The sequence below is a fragment of the Convolutriloba macropyga genome, chromosome 3 (assembly GCF_964194025.1).
Source record: "Convolutriloba macropyga chromosome 3, txConMacr16.3, whole genome shotgun sequence".
NCBI lineage: Eukaryota > Metazoa > Xenacoelomorpha > Acoela > Convolutidae > Convolutriloba > Convolutriloba macropyga.
The window spans coordinates 4,950,973-4,973,785 of NC_134470.1; the positions used below are offsets into that span (position 1 = coordinate 4,950,973).

At 36.3% G+C, this 22,813-nt stretch overlaps 1 protein-coding gene across 1 annotated transcript in view; it reads right to left on the bottom strand.

Annotated features, from left to right (window-relative positions):
- Positions 1 to 22,813, bottom strand: part of LOC142335849 (misshapen-like kinase 1) — a 124,029-nt gene that overhangs the window by 83,614 nt on the left and 17,602 nt on the right. Inside the window, exons 12-17 of the mRNA XM_075384177.1 lie at positions 20,772 to 21,016; positions 14,351 to 15,475; positions 13,672 to 13,794; positions 8,205 to 8,368; positions 5,267 to 5,562; positions 4,604 to 4,768 (exon numbers count right to left, since the gene is read on the bottom strand). Coding sequence (XP_075240292.1) covers positions 4,604 to 4,768; positions 5,267 to 5,562; positions 8,205 to 8,368; positions 13,672 to 13,794; positions 14,351 to 15,475; positions 20,772 to 21,016 — 2,118 coding nt within the window. The remainder of the gene's footprint in view (positions 1 to 4,603; positions 4,769 to 5,266; positions 5,563 to 8,204; positions 8,369 to 13,671; positions 13,795 to 14,350; positions 15,476 to 20,771; positions 21,017 to 22,813) is intronic.

A 22,813-nucleotide genomic window follows, 5' to 3' on the forward strand; every position in this document is an offset into this window, starting at 1 on the left:
GAGTTCCTTTGACATTAAACAAATTCAAATTAAACTTAAGTTTTGATGTGCAAAAGTCATGTTATTGAGTGAGGTAAGTCACGTATGATCAAAATCTAATCACGCAAATAACATAAAACCTTTTGCTAAAGCGAGTGAGAAATGACGTCACACGCGCAAATGCCGTTAGTGAGAGGAAGAAGTAATTCAGAAAAAAATGACTTTTTCAGCTTTGCGAACAAATGTAAAACGAAAAAGAGCGTCATATGACGAAAGAAAAAAAACCAAGAGCACTGCAAAATAGCTCCGCTCAGATTACAGCTTCGCAGCTATAAAAAACAGTTTCGGTCAGTCGCATACTTAGAGACTAGTAAGGACCTAAGAGAGTTGCTCAGCTACCTGATGCCCTCCGGGCTCAAATTGTTTATCCCATTTTTGAGGAAAAAAGCACATGGTTCAGACAAAAAATTGTTTAAGGCAAACTTCGCATAAAAAGACCACAGGACTAATAAAATTGCTTAAAACTTCGTTTGGGAGCAATTAATAGGAGCAAAATTGATAACAATTTTTCAAATTTCGCCAAAAGTTGCAACTTCAAAACAAATATTCTCAACAGACATTATGATACCATTTCTGTTCAGTCAACGAATCACCTCATGATATACAAAACAATAACATCAAAAACTACCACGAAAAATTCAGAAAATGTTAAAATTTTTGTTGAGTCATTTACTGCAAGCACGACAGAGGACATACTAATCGACAGAAGCGCAAAATATTTAAATCAACGCAGAATAAACTGGTCCCATGACCTTTGAAGTTTTTCCACTTGGGAACAAAAAGAATACTATTCTCAGATAAAACATTGTTTTGAGGAAAACCGGCTGTATAAAATACGAAAAAAGGACAAAAAGTGAGGTCTCAATGTGCTTTAAAAGTATTGTTTCTGTAAGCTGCCTTCAAAAGACATACAATTGACCTTCATGAGCGTGACGTCATATGGTAGTAACAAAAATCCTGACGAAATAACGAAGAAGGCCAATAAACGCTCCGTTAGGATGTCAATATCGCAGCTATTAAAAACAGACTGAAAGTTGGCTCACTTTGATAGTTTTTGTTTAACGGAAACAACTTGAAAGCAATACTAGTAAACGAAAAGGCCACAAAAACACCGAGGGAGCCTAGATGCATCCAAAAAGTCAACGCAGATAGAAATTTAAAAAACAATGCAAATATTGATGAATTCGTTAGCAAATGACCATAAAGGCGTCAAAAAGGGTCAATTCTAATAACCGCCCTTCAAACTACGAACTTATCTCTCCAAAACATTTCCGTAGCCTTTTGCATACGTAGTCTTTTAGAAACAGTTTTTTAAAGAAATTAAGCCGAAAGTCTAAGAGCTCTTAATGCCTTCCGCGCGTTACCTGTTTATCCCGTTTTTGAGGAACAGAAGTCAAAAGGATCGAACGAAAAATCGTGAAGCAAAAATGGTATAAAAAGACAACAGGTCTACTATAATTGCACTTCGGTATTAAAAAAGAAAAAAAAGAAGAGACAAATTGACTGAATTTCTTTCAGTTTTTTTCAGGGTCAAAAAGTGTTCTAATTCGGTGTGCAGTTTCAGTTGGACTCTAAAACTATACTTAAATCAGCTTCTAAACTGAAAGCTAATAAGCTTAATACCCATATAAGCTAGCAAACACTCTAATGAACTTTGATAACCTAATTCTCGATGACTTAATGACCGCGCTTTATCGGTTTATCCCGTCTCTTTTGATTTTGATCTTTTGCTTTTGACAGTATTCACCATATTGCGTTATTGAATGCGTGAAATAATTTCAAATCCATTCAGTTGAAACAGTGAGTGAAGTAAGTCAGAAGTCAAACGTGAAAAGCCTGACTTAAGTAAAACGAAAAACGTTATGAAAAGGAAAAGCGAATTAAAAAAGGAGAGCGCCTAAAAAACATCCGTTTGACGGCTGCTATTAAACAGAAAAGAAACAACTTATAGTCAAAAGAGCATATACTGAAACAAACACGAGAAATGATTACAAATATAAATTACCTCGTTATCGAAAGTCATCAATAAACCTACATCCTAAATTTAAACCAACATAGCCGGCAGATTGCCGGAATAGCTGCGAAAGAATAGACCTGCGTGCCATATAATAGAGATAGAAACAGATACAGATCTAAATTGAAAAAATCGACGCCGCTCAAAAAAACTAGGTAAAAAACATTCAGCGATAGATTAATAAAGCTTGTTAAAATTCATTATTAGGGACCTTTACTGCACAAATGAGTTCCTTTGACCTTAAACAAATTCAAACTAAACTTAAGTTTTAAAGTGCAAAAGTCAGTAAACACAACCTAAGACAGTAAACACAACCAAAAGAACTAAGACAGTAAACACAACCTCTGCCGCTCAGAAATTAGAAACAAAGCAAAAAGGACCACAGAAAATTTGGCAACATTTGATTTTACTGCAAATTTGGATTCAAGAGGCCTCATAGTCATTTAAACACGGAACTAAATGAAATCTTTCTACAACAAATTATAACGTACTAGAAAGTCTATGAACATTTTTTGAAATGTTATGAAAAGACTATGAAGGTGATCGCGCTGAAAAGGAAATGAAGGCAGCTCCAAGAAGGAAACTTTAAATAGGTGCAAACTAGTATCAATAGAAGGCCAATAAATCCCGTTAAAACAGACTACGAGACTGTAAACCAGGCAGATTAACAAGTCCGGTAAAAGCTAAAAAAAAACGATTATTTTCTTGGATAAACTGTTCTCAGAATTCAAAAAATTAATTCTAAAGCCACGAAGTTCGATCAGGAAGTCAAGAACAACTGCCATAAATGGACACCATCAAGTACAACAAGCAGGCACAACTCGAAAAACTCGCTAATATTTTATGAAAACAATTAAGTTATACATGGCTTCAAAATAGATTTATTTATAACCTATTAGAGAAAAGGGAGACCAGTCACTAGCTACTCACGATTAGATTCGAGTGATGAACGATACAGTAATGAACAACACAAAAAGAAAATTTCAAAAAAAAACGGGCAAAACTAAAATCACGATATTTTTTGAAAAGTAGTGTGAAAGTCGTCAAAAATGTTAGGTGTGCATTGAACCTGCTAAATAGAGAGCCAGCGAGACCTGCCACTTTGGATACCAAGCAAAATATTCAGATACCAAAATACTTTAGATACCAAGATACCATACAAAACTAAAAAGTTTTTTTAGATAATTAAACAAGTAGTGTTAAGTCGATAAAAATGTTTGATATGAAATGATCCCAGTAATTCGTTTCAATAAAGCCTAAAAATAGCGCCATTGAGACCAGTCAGTGAGACTATCATATAGGGCAACAATACTAACTCACTAATATTTTATGAAGAAAGGGTGTCTAAGTCATATAAACCGTTAGCAAAATCAAAACAAGGCACCATTAGAAGAGATTTGTCACCTTTTGAAAACACTCCTGAAAATACTCAAGCGTGACTAAATTCATTACTCTAATCTGACTTTCTGTGACAACAAGAAGTCGAAAGTGGAACAGATCTTAGAAATGTACAATCGACCAATACAATTCAAATTCTTTGAACTGTAAACCAAGAGAGCGCCTAACGCCCAAACAAGAAACGGCATGAACACCATGAAATTGTCTCCTCAAAACCGTTTCAGTTAATCGCACACTCAGAGACTAAACATAAATGGACTACTGTCGGAAGAACTGCTCTCGAACGACAGGCGGGTGGGAAAAACATTTGACCCCACCGGGCTTCAAACCATTGCCCTCCCGCTTTATAACCATATGCACTACCGACTGTGCTATTTCGCACTTATTTTTCCTATGCTGCAACCGATTTTATATTAGCAACAAGCTTTACTTCGGTGAGAGAGCAATAGACATCACTCAAAAATGAAGAACGAAAGCGTGAAAAAGTCACTTGAGAAGTTAAAAAATGTTCTAGACGAAAAGCGCAAAATGGTCAAGCAAAAAATTTGCATAAAAAGACCAACGCGTTTACAAAAATTGCTATGAACTTCGTTAAAGAGCAATTAATAAGTCGTAAGGCTCTAGGAGAGATGTCCAGCCACCTAAAAGTTAAAACGGTCAGACAAAAAGGGTCGCTGTTGAATTTGCTTCACAGCTACTCAACTTTGCTTCCTCGCTGAGAAGTGTGTGAACAAAAACCAATTTTCTCTGCCTTTTACATTTGTGGTTTAACTTATGACCTAATCACTTGTTTTCACGAGCCACATTGACTTTTACATCCCGTTTTTTCAAGAATAGTCCACCGATCAAAAATCGAATATGCTAACTACTCTTCGTTTCGTCAACTCACCGTGGATCGTAAAAACCACAATGAGACCAATAACAGCCTCGCAATCACTTCGCGGCTATTAAAAAAAAATCACAAAAGAATCACAAAAAAATCACAAAGTAGACAATATTGTAGAGCAGGAAACAGGGTTGAATTTAATCACGGGGTGTATATAATAAAGCTACCGTAATGGGGGCGTATAATTTTATCGTGAGGTCACTAATGAGAACGAATCGTAAACAGTTCTGTTTTAAAGGAGCAATTGCTCCAAATGAGGATCTCACCCAGGTAGAGGTGCCAACTTGTGAGCACTAAGGGGTGTCATCTGTTGTTGAAGAGGCAACTGGCTCTGTGATGTGATGTTCCTGGTTGGAGTAGGAGCACTGAGCTTCTTCTGAGGAGAAGGTGACTCCCCTTGTCTCAGAGACTTGCGGTCAAAATTGTGGGGCCTAAAAGTACGAAACGTCAATTAACAATACCACAACATTAAGATCTAAAACCGCGACATCTATATCTAGACTAAATATCTCCACAGGTAACTGAAGTCTATCACTCTCATTATCGCAAATTTTTTTGTTTTTCATACGTCTTTAATTTCCCTTAATTGTATCCTTTTTTATCACCGTTGTACATGCAGATTTCGGGCTCAAATGTTATCGACAATTGCTAAAATTTTCCCAATTTTTTAATATCATTTGCTTATTTAAAAAATGAAACTGACTTAGAACTTTGAAATACATCCTCAATTCGAAATACTTGTAATTTAACTATAGACACACTTAAGAAGCTGGCGGAAAGGCACTGATTTGTAAAAACAATTTACTCAGTCGAGAAACGAGGCTAGTAAGTACAGCGATTAACACTTCTCAGATTGCAAATAATATGCCCCCAAGGAGCTTGGGGGGGGGGGGGTGGGCAACGTAAAAGATGCAACTGGTGACACTTACAAAGGTCGTGGTTTTTCTGAGTCAATTATGGTGCCATCAGGAGCTATCCTCTCTGGCTCCACATCTGAGAGTTCATTCTCTTCATCTTCGTCCTGTTGCACAGCTGCCATGATACCCCCACTCACAGGTGACATTGAATGAGGCTGGTTGTGCTGGTGGGTAGCAGAGGGGGGCTGGTTGGAACTCCTCCTGCTGAGGTTGGGAGAGGCTGCGCTGCTTGGGTTGCTGAATTGAGAAGATGAGATTCTGTGGGCGGCTATTGAGACGGGTGAAGCTGTGTGCGAACCAGAGTCCTGCTAATGACGAGAAGGAACATTAAAACACTCACGTGCACATTTTAAAATGCGGAAAGTCTGCAGTGCCAGAAGTTGCTACTTGGCCAGAAGTTGACTTGGGTTGACTTTCGTCATTATAAAACTTGCGCGTTTCGTGTTTTAAGCATGGTTACGTGACTCTGCTAAGTCTCTTCGAAGGTCTGACTTAATATGTCGAACCGCTTCGTGGTTCTCGGTAAACGCCAGAAATTCTCAGTGACTTCAAGCAGAGTCACTTAACCACTTAAGGATCGACTGATTCCACAACTTCTTAATAGTCTACGCGGACTATTACTAAACATAGCCGGCAGATTGCCGGAATAACTGCGAAATAGACTTGCGTGCCGTAAAATACAGATGCAAAAAGATACAGAAGTGAGTTGATAATAGTTATCGCCGCCGCCTATAAAACTTACAAGTTTATTTCAAAGGAGGTTGTTTTTGGGTGCAAAAAAAGTTTCCCTGTCGCGTCTCGAACCGGCGATCTCCGGATTAACAGCCAGTCGCCTTACCCACTCGGCTGTCGGACCATACAATCTGTTTTCTTACAATCAACTTTGTTTTAGGAACAGATTCTGTTTCTGAATAACCGCAATTTAGGTCACGCAGAAAGCGTGAAATCAAGCGCGAAAAAGCCATTTAAGCAGTGACGAGACAGAATGTTCTAGAACAAATGTAAAACGAAAATAAAGCGTCAGACGACGAAACAAAAAAACATAGCCGGAAGAATTCCGGAAGCGACTCGAAGCGTAAAAACTTGACAAAAACCCTAATTGCAGCTGAAACCATTAACTTTTTTAATAAACCATAAACTCATTCCCCCCCCCCCGGTCTGATCTAAAAATTGGTGAAATTTAAACCACTGTCACCAAGAGAAAAAAAATCCCGCAAAAATATTTATTATTGAAAACGTTTGGTAAGGATAAGTGCAAAATAATTAGGATAGCCGAAACACTGATAGTCTCAAAAAGCTGACAGGGCTATCAACTGCCCTCAAATAATTCATGATTCTAATCTCAAAAAGATCGCTAAAGCAAACGGCAGATAATAATAACTTAGAAACTAAATTAAATTTTTCAAAAAATAATGCTCAAAGTTAAGAATCAGAAAACTACTACAGTTAGATTTCTCATCACTGCAATTAAGACAAAAACAACATAAAGACAACATATACTTTTTTCTTCTTGTATATATGCTAGTCAACATGATTCCAAACTAATTCAAAAATTGAAATAATCATAGAAAAGCAACCGAGTAATATTTAAAGGCAAAAAAAATGTTTAAGAACAATACCAAGGTCGGAAAAAAATACAATAAAAAGTAATAGGTAGCAATTCTGGGAAAGGCTTTCTAGTAAACTCTTAGTACTGCCTTATGTTGAATGAAATCAATTGCAACCCAAAGAAATGACGAAAATCTCAGAAAAAGCCGAAATCATTCAATTTGATAATAACTGAAAAAAAATTAATAAAACCAGTATAAATGTAGGTGCCAGGACAGAGCTAGAATGATACAAGCTAGAATGTGAACAATATGGACACAATGTAAGGAACACCCTAACAAGGACTAATTCTTGATTTTTGAAAGTTCAAATCAAAGTTTAAAATTTTTGAAAGATTAAAAATCAAATTTAAAAAAACAAGAAAAACTAACACCATTTCATTTTTCAGCTTCGAGACATAGAAAATTCAACGATACATCCGAGAAAAAAATCTATCCTCCTGAACAGATAAAAAAAAGAAAAAGCAGAATTCAAACATACGAAACATTGAAACATTTTGCAAAAAAAGGTCAAAAAATTTTTAGGACTGCATTTATAAAAAAATTTAACTAATTTTCAAAAATTTAACGCTAAAAAATTATTGACGTTTTTATTGAAACCAAATTAAAGCCCCTCATGTTGCACAAAAAGAAAATTTCTAGTAATTAAAACCAAAATACAGACAAAAAACTGAGAAAAATAGGAAAAAACTACCAAAGTCGGATTAGCATATGAACAATTTTATAAAACAAAATTACATCGAGGTAAAAAGAGGCATCGAGTATATGAATTGTCAACGGGAAGTTGTCATATTGACTGATTTTTGACAAAAAGACGGCTAAAAGATCCAAAAATGAAGAAAATAATAGGAAAAAAGCCAAAAATTAATTAAAAATCAAGAAATTTATGCCAACTTTGAACTTGAAACGCGTTTTCAGGCTCTGCAAAACACTGTGCTATTAATTTCCAAGGTTTACATTTCAATATAGCATCGAATAAAAATCATTTCTACAAAAAACCATATTACAAGCAAAAAAAATGGGCCACTTAGACGAAAAAACGGCTAAAAACAGTTATCTATATGTGCCATTCAGTCAAAAACTACTTTTCAAAGTCAAAAAGTCATTCACTAAACGCAGCGCATGATCAAAAAACTTCTCTCGCTCACAAAAAATTAGTTCACACGGCAATTTTTCTCACTTTCGCTTTTAGGTCAAAGCAGCGTCTGAACGAATAGTACTTCCGGTAAAAAAAAAACCTTAAGAAAACCAATACTCCTCTTCGAGTCGTAAAAAACCAAGAGCACCGCAATATAGCTACGCTCAGCTTACAGCTTCGCAGCTATAAAAACTGAGAAGCTTACTTCTGGTTGCCTCATAGCTGGCACCACAGCATATGGGCCTTGGCCTTCGTTGCTATAGCAACTGCTATCCCGGCTGGGCGGTTGACTTGATACACCCCCACTGTAGCTCTTTCTACTATCCTGCTGCCGTTGCTGTTGATAGGCGCCAACATCCTGTTTACTTCCTGCAACAAAGTTAAATAACTAAAAACTGCATTGGAAATGCTAGTCTGGTTTTCCAACAATTCCAGCCGACCTACTATTGAATTTGCACTTTTAAAAATTTACGTTTTCCAAGAACAAAAACATTTTACACCTTAGCTCAACAAAACTTTAAAGTAGCCAATGCAGAGTTATTAGCACAGGTTTAGCGTAATTGAACCAAACGGCTTTATTGATCACAAAGTATCCTCTTAGTATTACTAAAATACGCGGTTAAAAGGAGCGAATTAGCGATTAAAAACAACGGAAGAGTTGCTCTCAAACGACTAGTGGGAGCTCTAATCTATTACAAAAATGTAATTAACAAGGAGGATAATTTTAACGAGAGCAATTAACACGGAGGATGGATAATGTGCGTTTGCACGATGTTCCATCCCATCAGTTTGAGAAGATGAAACAGGTATAACAAGTACTGAATAACGCCGTCACTAAATAAAAGAATTCAAACGAGTAGTTGGGCCGTCATAATTAAGAACCAAAATTCTCACCAAAATCAGGCGAGAAAGAAAACATTTTTCTCGGAATCGTCGGAGAAAAAAAAGCGGAAAGTTCTGTTCAGTTAATTTTGCACTTAATAGCAACAGCACTTTATTTTCAACTTCTGAAACCTAACAGAAACATTACCTTGTTCGATTAAGATCTAGACTGGACACTAGTTTGATACTAAGGAATGAAGATACATGAAATTCATAGAATTTTCTCAAAAAACTTTCCGAGTGTCGTTAAATTTACAGTTAACTGTATTTAGCAAATTTCATTTCCGCTGTAATTAGACTATCTTGATCATAATGATTTAGAAATAGACTATTTAATTTTCCTATTTTAATTAATATAATAAACAACAGAAAAAGACTTCAAAAGTATCAAGAAGTACATTTTATCAGAGCTACACCGGCTTTAGGTACATTTAGTGCTATAAAACTTTAGATAATGGAACACAACAAACAGCAATAACCTTGAGAATATTAAAATTTTTTACAAAAATGCTGCTGTATTTTGAACTGATCGAGAGACATAAAACTGAAATCTACAAATCTTTACGTTCAAAACATAACATTTCGGACGAAATGCCCTCAAAGGACTAGCGGTAGCTCTAATCTTTTGCAGCCTGCTTCATTCCGGGGAGACTAGAATCGCTAAAGAGGCTTCAAATGACGTCATTAGAGATACCATTATAACCACTAATAAAAATTGAAGTGAAAAAAATTACGCCAATTTTGGCACACTTTTCATTAGACCTTTAGTAGTGAACGGCCGCCACTTGTGTTCAGCTGCTTAACATTGCGAATGAGAGAGAAATTTAGATCACGCAAAACGAAATAGGCAAGAGCGCAAAAATCACTCGAAAAGTGAAATCGGTCAAACAAAAATTTCGCATCAGAAAAGACCAACACGTTTATTATAATTACTTCAAACTTCGTTCGAGAGAAATTAAAAATTTAGATTGATGCTTTTTGAAGAGTGAACTGAACGGAGTGAACTAAACAAACTTGGACAAGGTAAACTAAATATCCTAGAGTGATAGCGAAAAATGACTTAAATGATAAGCTTTATTTGAAACAGTGACTTGAAAGCTTTTCAGCCAAAAATTTGAGTAACGCTTTCTTAAAGTCAGTGCTATAAAATAAAGCTATGAAAAAGTTCCAATATATCAGGTTGAGAAACTTGATGAGCATGAAGTTAATAAGAAACCCTTGCAAATGGAGACACTTAATCCGATGAATCCTACACAATTTCATACAAAAAAGGCTTATTGAACAAAAGAAGTCAGATCTTTAAAATTTTTTGAATTAGATTTTCACCCTACATGTGATTTTAGGTTATACTTGCTTGATGATAATTCAGCCTCATCTAACTTATTTTAGCCAACCCATCTGTAATTTTTTAAGGTTAATTATTCACTGATTCACTAGAAGTGAAAGATTCACTACCACTAAAGAGCCAGCAAAACTTATGATTTAATTATGCACATAAAACTGGTTATTTCATAAAAGTGGGTATCTTAATTTATATAAAAACTTCGAAATTTTTACCTATTTAAAAAGCTAAAAAGCTAGAAAAGTGAAAAAATGCAAAAAAACCTTAAGCCTTAGTAGTTCAAGAAAAAATTGTGACTGCTTTTCGAGCTTTTTTTATGGTACCATAAATGTATCTCTTCGCAAAAATATCGATCGACAGAATCGGCATGACAAAAAAGTAGGGCTGGTATAAAGTTCCTAACACCCATTTAAATTTGAGGGTTGGAAGCATAATTACTGGTTGCGATGGATGCTTTCACATCCACAGTAATAAGAGAAACAAAAATAATATTGAGGCTTTCCGTCTAAGTTTGAAAATTGGAGCTAATCGGTGTACCACTTATATCAGAAGATTATGCTGAAGAGAGATGCCGAATTGAACAGCCGAAATGAAGAACTTATTACACGCCACCAAAACTGCGCTTCACATCATGATTTTGACTTCTCAGAAGCTTCGGTGAACCATTAAAGCCTACTAAATACCTATTTGTACAACAGAAACTTAATGCCTTTGGACTTGAAACAGTTAACGTTTTTTGAGAACAAGAAGTCAAATCTATTTGAGGAAGCCTCGATCAATGGAAAAATCGCAAACATACCCGGCAGATTGCCGGAAAATAGCCGCCGTTGATTCCAATAAGCATGATTGGGATTGAAAGAATAGAAGATATTGAAAAAAAGACTTTTGTACAAAAATATTTTTTTAAGTCCGATTTATTTTGATGGCATTTCGTAGTTGAACATACTTCTGTTTCTTAGAGAGATGCCACAGCGGCTAATATCAATACCACTAAGCATTAGAGATCGTAACTAAGACTTATAGGAACGACGTTCAAATAGCGGGCATCTAAAATTGGGCTTTATGGGTTTATCCCGTTTCTATTTCTGACTTCAATTTTTTATACTGACTCTGTTCATTTTGAATTGCTTTGCTGAGCAACTGATGTTCAAAATCACTTTTAGCAGAATGAAAGAAGAGAGAAACTAGCCTAGAGAAGTCAAAAAGATATCACGCAAAATGTTGAAAAAGCGGCAAAATGAGGTAAAGCGAAACATTTTTTATTCGACGAAGTAAAAAAAACATAGCAGGACAAGTCCTGACGTACACTTCAAAGAATTTTCATTGACTAAACATAAAAACTAGACCAAGAATGGACTATGAGTAAATTGAGAAAACCATTTTGAAAAAATAAGATAAAAAATAGGAAACAAAACAGAAAATCAATGTCAAAATGCCGCATGTGAACAAAAAACCACTAGCGAGAAATGAAAATTCAATTCAAACAAAAAACTAGGCCTAGAATGAGCTGTGAATGGATTGGGAAAACCATTTAGAAAAAAATCCGATCCAAAAAATCGAAAAAACAGTAAAAATCAGAGTGGAATTGCCGCATGTGAACAAAAAACCACTACCGAGAAATCGAATTTTTGTTCAAACACCATTTTCTCACTCTACTTCAAGATTAGAGCGAAAAAAAATCACGCCGCAAAACCACTCGATTTTTCGCTCCATTTCCTGTTTCGGCGTGACCAAAATCACCACTCCAATTTGACTTCAAAAATCATGAAAATGTGTGAACAGATCTTAAAAAAACATAGCCGGAAGACTTCCGGAAACGACTCGAAGTGAAATTCCATTTAAACGCCATCCAACTACTCATCAAACAAAACGTGCCTTCACTTATTTATGATTATCTTGAAACAAAGTCATGAAACAAAAATGTAAAAACAATAAAATCAAATCTTAAAATATGATAAAAAATCTGATCAAATTTTGTTATAAATTGAGATCCCGAAAAAAGTATCTCTGCCAAAATAACTTCATCAAAACAACTAGTACTTACAAAAACCACTCATGTGAATTTTGAAAAAATGTTTTGGGCTAAAATTATGAAAAAAAGCTCTTAAAAACAACTTTCACTGAAAAACTGAAAAAAGTTACAAAATTTTTTAAAATTTCAAAAACATATAAATCCGAAGAAAAATTCCCTTCAACCAATAGGGTATACAGATGCTCGCAAAACAATAGGCAAGTCATAATAGGCAAAGAAACTCAGCTAAAAACAGAAAAAAAATCGAAAAACTGCAAAAAATTAAGAAAAAGAGTTCCAATTTTCGCCATTTTTTTGTCATATTTCTCAACAAAAAAATGTTTGTTATCCACAAAACTGTAACCAAATGTTATCATAAAATTGTTCAAGTAGATGGGGTTTCTTCAATACCCATTTGAGCCAGTAAAACAAAATAATCGTCAAAAAAACGCAAAAATTAGCCCGAAAGTCAGCAAAATACATTAAAAACCTCCGAATTATCACAAAATTCATATTTATTTCCAGAAACCTTCAAACCACTACCAACACCAGCCTAAAATTAAAACAAAATCATAACCAAACCTCTTAACCAAAATAAATGAAAAAAACTGCTTTAAAATGCCGCACGTGAACAAAAAATTTCGCTCGCTTAGAGAAAATTTTTTCACACATCAATTTCTCGCTCTCTCAAAAACGGCGGTATGAACAAAAACCACTCTCTTTTCGCTCCGCTCTTCACTTTTGTTCAGCGCCAAAATCACTCCAAATTTTTTCACGCGTTTCATTTCCCGCTTCAAAAATCACTCCGATAAAATTGATTAAAATAAAGGACTTCTCCAATACTCCTCTTCGAGTCGTAAAAAAGACAGCGCCCCAATACAATTCAAATTCTTTGAATTGTAAAAAATAGGAGCGCTATAATAGCCGGCTGAGAAGATGAGGGCGGCTATTAAACAAACAACAGTCTGACGTCAAGTGAATATCTAGCAGTTTTGTTGAGACGTACACTTAAAGATCAATAGAGCTCTAACAGCACTGAAGAGCCACTTTATGCCATCGGGATTTCACTTTATCCCATTTTAAGGACAAAAACTCCCAAACGTCAGACAGAAAATCGATCACGCAAAAATTGCATAAAAAGACCAACAGGACCCTTTAAATAATTTCCTCCAACTTTGTTTGAGAGCAAATAATAAGAGGACTGGAAAGGATTGAACAAAAAAAGGCTTATTCGGCGCCCCTTTTGTTATAAGTAGAAAGTGGCCTATTTGATATCGCAACTTTCTAACGAAAAATCGTCAAACTTTTAAACACGTGATAATTTGAGTTGCTTCTCATTTTAATTTGTCATTTGTTTAAGCTATCGAGAATTAATATTTGCTTGAAAAACTTTCACAGCATGGCCAAACAGAACGAAATTGTGAATAAAAAACAAACCTTGTCCTGATTGGGATGTCGGCTGCTGTTGATTTGCGGGGCGCATCTGAACCGGAGCACCGGCTGCACTGTTGTTGAAGTTGAGCGGAGGCTGTTGCCCATCTAATTTCCTTATTTGGGCACCTAAACAACAGCAACAATCACCAGGTACTCATACAATTCCGGATGACGTCACCTATATGAGACAACTTCATATAGGAACATAATTTGAAACCACCAGTATGAGTAAAATTATTTTTACGATGTAACTTAAATAAAGCGCCGCTGAGCTACGCCAGACAAAAAAAAACGAGCTTTTGAGCGAAAACCTTTCTAATGAATTTCAATTATTGAAGCTGGTGTATGTATACACATGAGTTTGCCAGGAGCTTTGATGAAATAGCAAGCTAACATGCTGCCGCGCAATCATTTTATTTCATTATCAGCCATGAGCACAGCTGTAGTTGAAGCAAACATAAATTATATAGTCTGTCCCATAAAGTTGAAATAAGCGAATGTTCGAAAAACGCCAAAAACGAGCAATTGAGCATTTCAATGTCAACGTTTTTTTCCATTAAGCTTTCATTCATCATTTTTTTACATGTTTTAAATTTGAGAACTTTGACCTTTGAATTCTAATCTGTGGCCTTTGAAACGTTCGCTCATTTCAACTTTATGGGACACGCTATACTTTGCAAACCTGATGTACTTTTAGCTGCGTCCTGACTTGCCACTACAAATGAAGAGCTAGATGCAGGTCCTGTTAGAGCGTCAATTGAACTCTCAAACTTGTGCTGTTTTGAAGCTGAAGAGACATCTCCCACGAAGCTGCTTCTCTGCTTTGCGTTACCAAGAAGCGACGATTTGTGTACGGGAGTGGGTGTGAGTTGATCACTGGGAACTTCTATTCTGTGCTTGACATAGTTGGCCATTGGGTGCTGGCCTTGGGATTCTTGATTAGACAGTTTTCGCTCCTTATTAGCCGAGGCCTCTCCCCCATTCAAACTGGGGGAGAAATCAGCCGGGTTCTCATAATGGCCGGTGGGCGAATCTGTAACAAATACATCTTCAAGACTTCCGTCTTCTCTGGACGGGTACCCGTCAACCAGCTGATGGTCAGGGGACGGGCTATAGGGAAGGTTAGGGTTGTTAAAGTGCACATGCGAAGAGACAGCATGGTCATGATGGGCATAAAAAGAGTGCCCAAGTTGCGGGGACATGCTACGGCGTACAGCAACATTTGGTGGTACAGGGGGTAGGTTAAACTGTGCGTTTGGGGAATGCAATGATGTGATCCGAGGAGGCGCTGGCGGACCGCAATCTGCAGTAGTGAGATCTTCGTTCTCATCAGAGCCTATGCGCCCTGAACTACTATTGTGACGCTTCGAGGCACCACCCTTCGGGGTTCCTTGATCGTGCTGTTGACTATGATGACTGTTATTTGCACTGTTATCTTGACTTCGATCAGGTCTATTTGAAAATACGGACGAATTTTGGTAGTCAGAGGCATTTATCAAATCAAGACTTGGCAGGTTCCTGAGAGGGTCTGGAGCGATGGGTAAAGGCTTCGCCCACACCCTCGAATCAAGAGGTCTGGATAGGTTGCGGTCGTCGGAAACTGAAGTAGATTTGACAATACTGGAATGGGGAGGGATGTCAGGGGTAGCCCGCATCCAGGGAGAGTAGTCACTGGATTGCTGGGAAGCACCAGGTGGGGGAGGCGGGGATTTTTGTCTGTTTTTAGCACTTATAGGAGGGTACTTTTGGTTCCTTAACGGACCGATAGCGCATGGTGCACCAGATCCGGGCGTGATCAAGTTTCCTTCTTCAAAGGCAGCGGGAAACAGATTAGTGGGGTTAAACTTCGTCCGTTTGATCACAAAATTTGTAACACACAGGCAGGCAGTGCAATATTAACACCAAATGGTTGCGTAAATTATTTAAACTACACGAACAAGACAATATCAATCGATGATTTACTGGCACATACAACTGGACATCCCGCTGAGCGATCGTTTTGGGATTCATCTTTTTTAAATTTTCGGTTACATTTAAGGGCCACAAAAATGAAAAAATATACACAGTAATGAGAACATAGCTTGCAGAGTGTCTGAATATAGTTGCTATAGCTTTGTAAACATGTAATGATTTTAATTGTAATGGAAAAGGAGGAACTAAAAAATCAGCAATATAGCAGCTCCTCAATTTTTGCTAGAAAATAGCCGCAATAGCCCCGTAGATCTGCAGTCTCAAAAAAAACAATAAGACAGACCAAAAAAATTCTTCTTTTCATTGAAGGCTGATATCTTATATTTTGATTTAAAATCTGTATAAGTGTTTGCTGCCTCTATTAGCTGTTCTCAAATAACCCTCATTTAGAGTGACACATGCCCCTTTGATCTTATCTCTTTGAATTAAGGTAAAAAAAAGTCAATTTCAAACTCATGAAGTCATTTTTGAGAGCGAGGTAAGTCAAATGTGACCAAAAATTTAATCACGCGAATGAACAAAAAAACTCACTCCACTAAGAGCAAAAAATGACCTCACGCACGCAATTCAGTTGGAATTGCATGAACGAATGAACAAAAAGCAGATTTGAAGTAGTTGTGACGTCATATGGTCGTAACAAATATTGTGACCACGAAATAAAAAAACATAACCGGAATAATTCCGGAAGAGACTCGAAGCGTAAGAAATTCACAAAAAACCGTACCGTAATTGAAGCAGAAGCCAATACTTTTTGTATTAAACTATTAACTCATTACCTCCCCAGGTCTGATCTAAAAATTGGTAAAATTAAACCACTGTCACCAAGAGAAACAAAATGAAGCAAACTGTTATATTATTGAAAACGTTTGGTAACGTTAAAAAAGTCCGGAATAAATAGGATGTAAAAAAATGACAAGCTGAAAAAGCTGACAAGGTTGTCAATTGCCCTGAATTAATTTATGATTCCAATCTCAAAAATATCGCGAAAGCAGACGGCAGACAAAAATCTTCAAGTAAGTTAACTAAGTTAAATTCTTCAAAAAAGAACGCTCAGATTTAAGAATCAGAAAACCACAACAATTAGATTTCTTATCACTGCATTTAAAACAAAAATCAACAAATACTTCTGTCTTGTTGTATATATGCTAGACAACATGATTTCATAATAATTCAAAAATTAACCACAGAAAAGACAAGCAACAGAATAAAATTCAAAGGCAAAAAATTGTTTAAATACAAAACCAAGGCCGGAAGAAAACTGCAACAAATAAAAATAAAGGAAAATTTTGGAAAATGCTTTCTATCACACTCTCAGTACTGCTTTATGTTGAATGAAATCAATTGCAAACCAAAGAAATGACGAAAATCTAAAAACCTGAAATTCAATTTTTAACAACTAAAAAATCAATATAACGAATTTACAAGTAGGTGCCAGTACAAGGCTAGGATGATACAAACTAAAATGTGAAGAATATGCACACAATATAAGGAACACCGTAAAAAAGATTAATTTTTGAAAGTTAAAAATCAGACTAAAAAAATCAAGAAAAACGAATACGTTTCATTGTTCAGCATTCGATACATAGAAAAGACAACGAGCCATCGGAGACAAAGACCCATCCTCCTGAACAGAACAAAAAAGAGAAAGCAGAATTCAAACATACAAAACGTTTTGCAAAAAAATGGTCAAAAAACTTTTAAGAATGCATTTATAAAAGTTTAACTGTTTTTAAAAAACTTATCGCCAAAATATTATTGAATTTTTATTGAAACATAATAAAAGTCCCTCAAGTTGCACAAAAAGAGTTTCTCGTAATTAGAAAATCAAAATACAAAAAAACTGGCAAAATTGGAAAAAAAACTACCAAAATCGGATTAGCATATGTACAATATTATTAAACAAAATTTTATCGAGGTAGAAAGAGGCCTTGAGTATAATTATCAAAGAAAAGTTGCCAAACTAACTGATTTTTGACAAAAAAGATGACTAAAAGATCCAAAAATGAAGAAATTAATAGAAGAAAGTTAAATTAACAAAAAAATCAAGAAATATGCCAATTTTTAATTTGAAACGCATTTTCAGGCTCTGCAAAACACTGGTATCAACATCGGATAGCATGTGTAGAATTCTATTAAAACAAAATTACCTCAAGGTAGAAAGAGGCGTTGAGTATACGAATTATCAAAGAGAAGTTGCCATGTAAAATGATTTCTGTAAAAAAAAGACGGCTGAAAGATTCAAAAATGAGGAAATTAATAGAAAAAATCCAAAAATTAACTAGAAAATCAAGAAGTATGTGCCCGTTTTGAACTTGAAACGCAGGCTCCGCAAAACACTGTGGTATCAATTTCCGAGGTTTACATTTCATTATAGCATCGAATAAAAATTATTTCTACAAAAATTAAATTACAAGAAAAAAATGGGCCGCTTAGACGAAAAAACGGCTAAAAACGGTTATCTATATGCACCATCCAGTCAAAAACTACTTTTCAAAGTCAAAAAGTCATTCAGTAAACGGAGCGCATGATCAAAAAACTTCTCTCGCTCACAAAAAATTAGTTCACACGGCAATTTTTCTCACTTTCGCTTTTAGGTCAAAGCAGCGTCTGAACGAATAGTACTTCCGGTAAAAAAAAAACCTTAAGAAAACCAATACTCCTCTTCGAGTCGTAAAAAACCAAGAGCACCGCAATATAGCTACGCTCAGCTTACAGCTTCGCAGCTATAAAAACTGAGAAGCTTACTTCTGGTTGCCTCATAGCTGGCACCACAGCATATGGGCCTTGGCCTTCGTTGCTATAGCAACTGCTATCCCGGCTGGGCGGTTGACTTGATACACCCCCACTGTAGCTCTTTCTACTATCCTGCTGCCGTTGCTGTTGATAGGCGCCAACATCCTGTTTACTTCCTGCAACAAAGTTAAATAACTAAAAACTGCATTGGAAATGCTAGTCTGGTTTTCCAACAATTCCAGCCGACCTACTATTGAATTTGCACTTTTAAAAATTTACGTCTTCCAAGAACAAAAACATTTTACACCTTAGCTCAACAAAACTTTAAAGTAGCCAATGCAGAGTTATTAGCACAGGTTTAGCGTAATTGAACCAAACGGCTTTATTGATCACAAAGTATCCTCTTAGTATTACTAAAATACGCGGTTAAAAGGAGCGAATTAGCGATTAAAAACAACGGAAGAGTTGCTCTCAAACGACTAGTGGGAGCTCTAATCTATTACAAAAATGTAATTAACAAGGAGGATAATTTTAACGAGAGCAATTAACACGGAGGATGGATAATGTGCGTTTGCACGATGTTCCATCCCATCAGTTTGAGAAGATGAAACAGGTATAACAAGTACTGAATAACGCCGTCACTAAATAAAAGAATTCAAACGAGTAGTTGGGCCGTCATAATTAAGAACCAAAATTCTCACCAAAATCAGGCGAGAAAGAAAACATTTTTCTCGGAATCGTCGGAGAAAAAAAAGCGGAAAGTTCTGTTCAGTTAATTTTGCACTTAATAGCAACAGCACTTTATTTTCAACTTCTGAAACCTAACAGAAACATTACCTTGTTCGATTAAGATCTAGACTGGACACTAGTTTGATACTAAGGAATGAAGATACATGAAATTCATAGAATTTTCTCAAAAAACTTTCCGAGTGTCGTTAAATTTACAGTTAACTGTATTTAGCAAATTTCATTTCCGCTGTAATTAGACTATCTTGATCATAATGATTTAGAAATAGACTATTTAATTTTCCTATTTTAATTAATATAATAAACAACAGAAAAAGACTTCAAAAGTATCAAGAAGTACATTTTATCAGAGCTACACCGGCTTTAGGTACATTTAGTGCTATAAAACTTTAGATAATGGAACACAACAAACAGCAATAACCTTGAGAATATTAAAATTTTTTACAAAAATGCTGCTGTATTTTGAACTGATCGAGAGACATAAAACTGAAATCTACAAATCTTTACGTTCAAAACATAACATTTCGGACGAAATGCCCTCAAAGGACTAGCGGTAGCTCTAATCTTTTGCAGCCAATAATAGCCCAAGATATCGCTGTGCGGCTGTTAAAAACAGCTCGAGGCATGCCATGTCATTGAATTGACTTTGGGTCTACATGATTGTTTCATACTTATTTGCGGTTACATTGGTAAATGTTAACCAAAATTATCAGTGATCACAAAAACTTATCAACTTCGCGTTAGACAGGTTGCTAACTAAAAAAATTGCGCAACTAGGGAGTTTTAGGGTTCTAAAACAATATCTCGCTTCTGCAATACACAAACATAAACCAACTACCATCGGATGAATTGCTCTCGAACGATCGACGGGGGCAATTTAGAGGGAGCTTAGAAATTGTTATGGGTGCAAAAAAAGCCCGACCCCAGAGGGGTTCTAACCCCAGACATCCATAACGCCATTCAAACATCTTAACGATTAGGATTCAGCCAAAATAACTCTTTTTGACTCACAGTCGTTTTTATATTAGCAACAAACTTGATTTCAGAAAGATAGCAACTTAGATCACAAAAAATGAAGCACTCAAGCGTCAAAAAGTCACCCATGAAGTCAAAGAACGTTCTAGAACAAAAGCGCAAAAGCGTTTGCATAAAAGACACACTTTTATTATAATTGGCATAACCATGCATTCCAGACTAGCTGGAATCACGCAAAACATGGATTCGAAATTCCAATTCCGCACCTAATTGTAATATCATTAATCAGCTCGACGAAAAATAACCAGATCAATCAACATGCAATGATGGGCCAAACAGACTGAGCAAAATCTTAAAAAATGAGCACGCATGCAACAAGCTATCAAATAGATCCGTGGCGTCTATTAGCCGACAAATTCAGCGGAAACTGAATCGCTAACAATTATTTCACGACACTCCTTTTCACACCCTTGATCTTCAAGCCATAAAAATTGCCCACTTTGCTAAGTTTTCAGAGCAATATTGTGGGCAAACTTTCTCACCAATTTTATACAAACTATGTAAATTACCCTTTTCCATATCTCTAAATTTCATCTAATCGGAATTGATCTTGTGCATCTTCTAAAAAGCATGCCAGCTAATACAAGCCCGAAAAAACAGCTTAACTGAAAGAGTACCTGTGTTCTGTTGGTTAGGCTGATTAAAAGCCTGTTGCTGTTGTTGGTGTCTGGCAGCTACGGCTTGTTGCTGTAGCTTGGCAGCCAGTTGTTGGCTACTACTGTGGGAATGAGAAGGGAGAGCTTGTTGGTGGGGTGTGGCGTCGTGTAGATTGGAGGAAGACTTTATTGCACTACTCGGTGGGGCTCTGGGGGAGGCGGTCTCGGCAGGTGAGGCATGCTGGCCTCCCGAAGCTAAAAAAAAACTTTTTTAGAGTACTTGACAAACTCAAAATCAAGTTTTGCTACCTCAAAACTAAAAATGTTGTCTCACAACCAATCGCTAACTCCCCCACTGGTAGTTCAAGACTCTTCAAAAAAGAAAATTTTTACGCTTATAGAAAGGTGTATTGTATATATAAAAATAACAATGTTTCCGATATTCGCGAATTCCACTACAGAACCAAATACTTAGCTTAGTGACAGCTTACAACATATACAACATAACCGACTAAACGTCGGAAGAATTGCTCTCAAACGACTAGTGGGAGCTCTAATCAATTGCAGCCTGCTTCAGTCGGTGGGGGGGGAGGGAGGGGGAGGGAGCAGGGTGGTAAGGTTAACATATACCAATATTAAGATTAAAAGTGAAAAATGGCTCCAGTTTCGGCAAACTTTTCATTTGACTTTGTATTAATTGCAGCCATTGAGTTCAGCTGCTTGAAATTATGATTAAGAGAGAATTTTAGATCACGAGAAACGAAAAAAGTCAAGGGCGTAAAAGTCACTCGAACAGTCAAAACGGTCAAGCAAAAATTTTGCATAAAAAAGAAACACGTTTACAATAATTGCTTCTCTACGAGAGCAATTTAAAAGTAATTGTAATGGCCTCCATCCCCTGGACGTGTTTATCACCCAGGGTTTGAAAAAGGTTAAGAGTCAAGTGCAGTATTCTTTCACCAGTATTTTAGAACATAGCCGACAGACTGCCGGAATAGCTGCGAAGTACACTTGCGTGCCGTAAAATACAGATAGAAACAGATAAAGCAATGAGTTGGAAAACGTTACCGCGGTCACCATAGAAACTTTATTTCAAAGTGGGCGTGTATCAATTAGAACCTTTTTGGATGGAGAAAGTTTTGACAACGGAGAGGTTCGAACCCATGTCCGGCATAAAATTCAGTAGCATTAAGCACTCGGATATTCGGCCTTGCCATCGTTTATCTCACAATCGATTAAACGTAATTTCTGAATGTATATAAAAACCAAATGAGGCGTGATAAAGTCACTTAAAAAGTCAACCGAAAAAACGTTCTGGAACAAATGTGAAACAAAAAAAGAGCGTAGGAAGACGAAACAAAAATACATAGATACCATAGATACGTAGCTAGAACACTCTAACCTTACCAAAATCCCAAAATCAAAAACTTAACTTAGACACAATTTTTAGTTATTTATGTGTGTAGGTACGTTGGTGGGTCTGAAGTTTAGACAAGGAGGTTGGACTTATGCGATCAGAAATTCTCAAAAAGGTCTCCTCACCTTGGATACTGCCAACAATTCTACATACTAGAGACATATCAAACTAAGCTACAGTTAAAGCCCAATATTCGAAAACAGAAGTCAGCAAAAAACCTCAGTACTTCAGCTAAAAAACAGCCGTTAGAATACCGGAAAAAACTTGAGGAGTCGTGCAATACAATCTGTAAGTCGGAATGTCAAAAAAGCAGGTGTTCTTTTTAAAGCAGAAAAATCAAAGCGGAGAGACTGTTATGGGAAGAGGACTTCCCAAAATTAAATTTTCGCCTTGAACATAACCAGCATTGCCTAATAACTATGTATTAGTAACTAAGCGATTGTTAAAGTCAATTGTTCGAAAACAGAAGTCAACGTTCTAAAACAGAAGTCAATGTTCGAAAACGGATGTCAATGTTCGAAAACAAAAGTCAAAAGTACAAGTCATGAACAAACTTCAACAAAAAAGTCATCAACAAAAAAGCGTCCCAAATAATTAGGATGGTCAAAATACCCATAGGGTGAAAAAGATGACAGAGCTATCAACT